This window comes from Populus euphratica, unplaced genomic scaffold (assembly GCF_000495115.2).
Source record: "Populus euphratica unplaced genomic scaffold, PopEup_1.0 scaffold5399.1, whole genome shotgun sequence".
Classification (NCBI taxonomy): Eukaryota; Viridiplantae; Streptophyta; class Magnoliopsida; order Malpighiales; family Salicaceae; genus Populus; species Populus euphratica.
The window spans coordinates 1,055-3,237 of NW_011505174.1; the positions used below are offsets into that span (position 1 = coordinate 1,055).

The 2,183-nt window shown below is 42.8% G+C and overlaps 1 protein-coding gene across 1 annotated transcript in view; it reads right to left on the bottom strand.

Moving 5' to 3' along the window:
- Positions 1 to 782: 782 nt before the first annotated feature.
- LOC105120189 (uncharacterized) overlaps positions 783 to 2,183 on the bottom strand; it is a gene marked incomplete at both ends in the record, with an annotated part of 2,045 nt that continues 644 nt past the window's right edge. Inside the window, 3 exons of the mRNA XM_011018380.1 lie at positions 783 to 842; positions 946 to 1,543; positions 1,923 to 2,089. Coding sequence (XP_011016682.1) covers positions 783 to 842; positions 946 to 1,543; positions 1,923 to 2,089 — 825 coding nt within the window. The remainder of the gene's footprint in view (positions 843 to 945; positions 1,544 to 1,922; positions 2,090 to 2,183) is intronic.

The following is a 2,183-nucleotide window of genomic DNA, read 5'->3' on the forward strand; positions in this document are numbered from 1 at the left end:
GAATTTGAAATTTTCAAAATACAAGGTCAGGTAGGATACTCTTGCCCTCAAATATTCTTTTGTTCCTTTCTTCCCATATTAGGTAGACTGTCATGCTGAGAGAAGCTCTGCACATTCTGGCCTCTAGGCTTTTCTTTTTGGAAGGCAAACCTTTCACTGCACTCTTGAGAGTGGCCATACGCCTGTTTATTTTCAGCCAGGCTTTGATTTTGTTCCAAAGAGAAGATGTCCAGGTGCAACTGAAAAATAAATGTCTATTGCTCTCCTCTTCCTGTCTATAAAAGATGCAAAATGTGTTAGTGGGAATGAACCTCAGCCTATCTCTAGTTCGAAGCTTCCCAAGCATGGCTAGCCATAATATGAAATTGCATCTGGGCAGAGACCATTACCCCCAAACTATCTTCTCCTAGGGGACTGCTGGACTTTGGGGCTTGAGTGAAGCATAAGCATTAGAAGTGAATCCACCTTCCCTCCGCTCCCAGTCTGCCATTAGATCAAGAACTAGTTGATGACTCCCATAGCTCTGGACAAGCTAATTCTTTAGAAGAATGATAGACTTCCACAGTGGTGATGAAGCTTTATGATTTTGAGCGTTCCAAATAGAGTTGGCATTTAAATAGTAGTGGTGTATCCAGCGTATCCAGATGGAATCCTGCTTCTGGTGAATGTTCTAGAGCTGTTTGGCAATGAAACTCTTATTAATGATTTGAATATTAGGTAGACCCAGTCCTCCTACATTCTTTGGAGGCAAACCGTTTTCCATGCCACAAGAGCAGACTTACTTCTGTGTATATCTCCTGTCCACAGAAAGTTTCGACAGAGACAAGTAATTTGTCTGATAACTGCACACAGCATAGGAAAAATGCTAATCCAGAATTGCACCATACCATATAAAACTGACTTAATGAGCTGCAGCCGACCAGCGTATGTAAGGTGTTTACCCACCCATCCTTGAATAGCTGCTTCTAACTTGTGGAGGAGTAGTGAGAACTGACTTGCAAGAAGCCTGTGTGGGCTGAGAGGCACACCAAGATACCTGAAAGGAAAGCAGCCTTCCGAGAAACCAGTATCTAGCAATATGGCTTGCTTTAGACTAGCAGCAACACCACCAAAATAAATTGATGATTTGGAAGAATTAATATCCAGTCCAGATGTTTGTCCAAAAAGCATCAGTTGCTGGAAGAGAATTTGAACTGAACACCTATCCCCTCTGCATAGTAGCATAACATCATCAGCGAAAGAAAGATGAGAAATGCCAAGCGACTTGCATTTTGGATGAAAATGGAATGAAGGATTCTGGGATACTAAGCTGAGCATCCTAGAGAAATATTCCATGCAAGTGATGAATAGATATGGTGACAGGGGATCCCCTTGCCGCACCCCACATTTTCCAGGGAAAAACCCAAATAGCTCCCCATTGACTGCCACTAAATATGAAGCTGTTTCAACGCAAGTCATCACTAGATGAACAAATCTATCAGGGAAGCCAAGGAGGAGGAGGAGATGTCGTAAGAATGCCCATTGGACAGAGTCAAAGGCTTTCCTAAAATCAATTTTTATAAGGCATCTAGGGGAGGCTCTTTTTCCTTTCATATTGCCTAAGAAGCTCCTGCAAGAGATTAATATTATCAGCCATGCGGCGACCACCCAAGAAGGCATTTTGTATGGGGCTGATGATGCCATCAAGAGCATGCCCTAGCCTGTCAGCTAGAATTTTGGAAATGATTTTGTAAATAACGTTACAACAAGAAATGGGCCTAAAGTCACTAGCTGTAGTAACATGAGCAGATTTCGACACTAGTGCTATGATAGAATGGTTTATCTGTTTTAGAAGCTGCCCTGATTGGAAAAAGTCTTGCACTGCAACACATAGATCTTGCCCAACCACGTCCTAGGATTTCTTGAAAAAGAAAGATGAGTACCCATTAGGCCCTGGGGATTTATGATCACCAATGCTGAAAAGAGCCTTTTTGATATCATCATTTGAGACATCAGCTAACAAAGAAGCTTGAGAGGTGGCATCAAGACGAGGACCACAACAGACAACAGTCTCATCTAGAGGAAGTGTGTCTCGTGAAAAACCCAGGAGCTGCTAAAATAGTTGACGAAGACATCCCCCACCTCAGTCATGGAGGTCGTGAGAGATCCACTATTGCATCGAATAGCAGGGAGGGGGTTCTTCT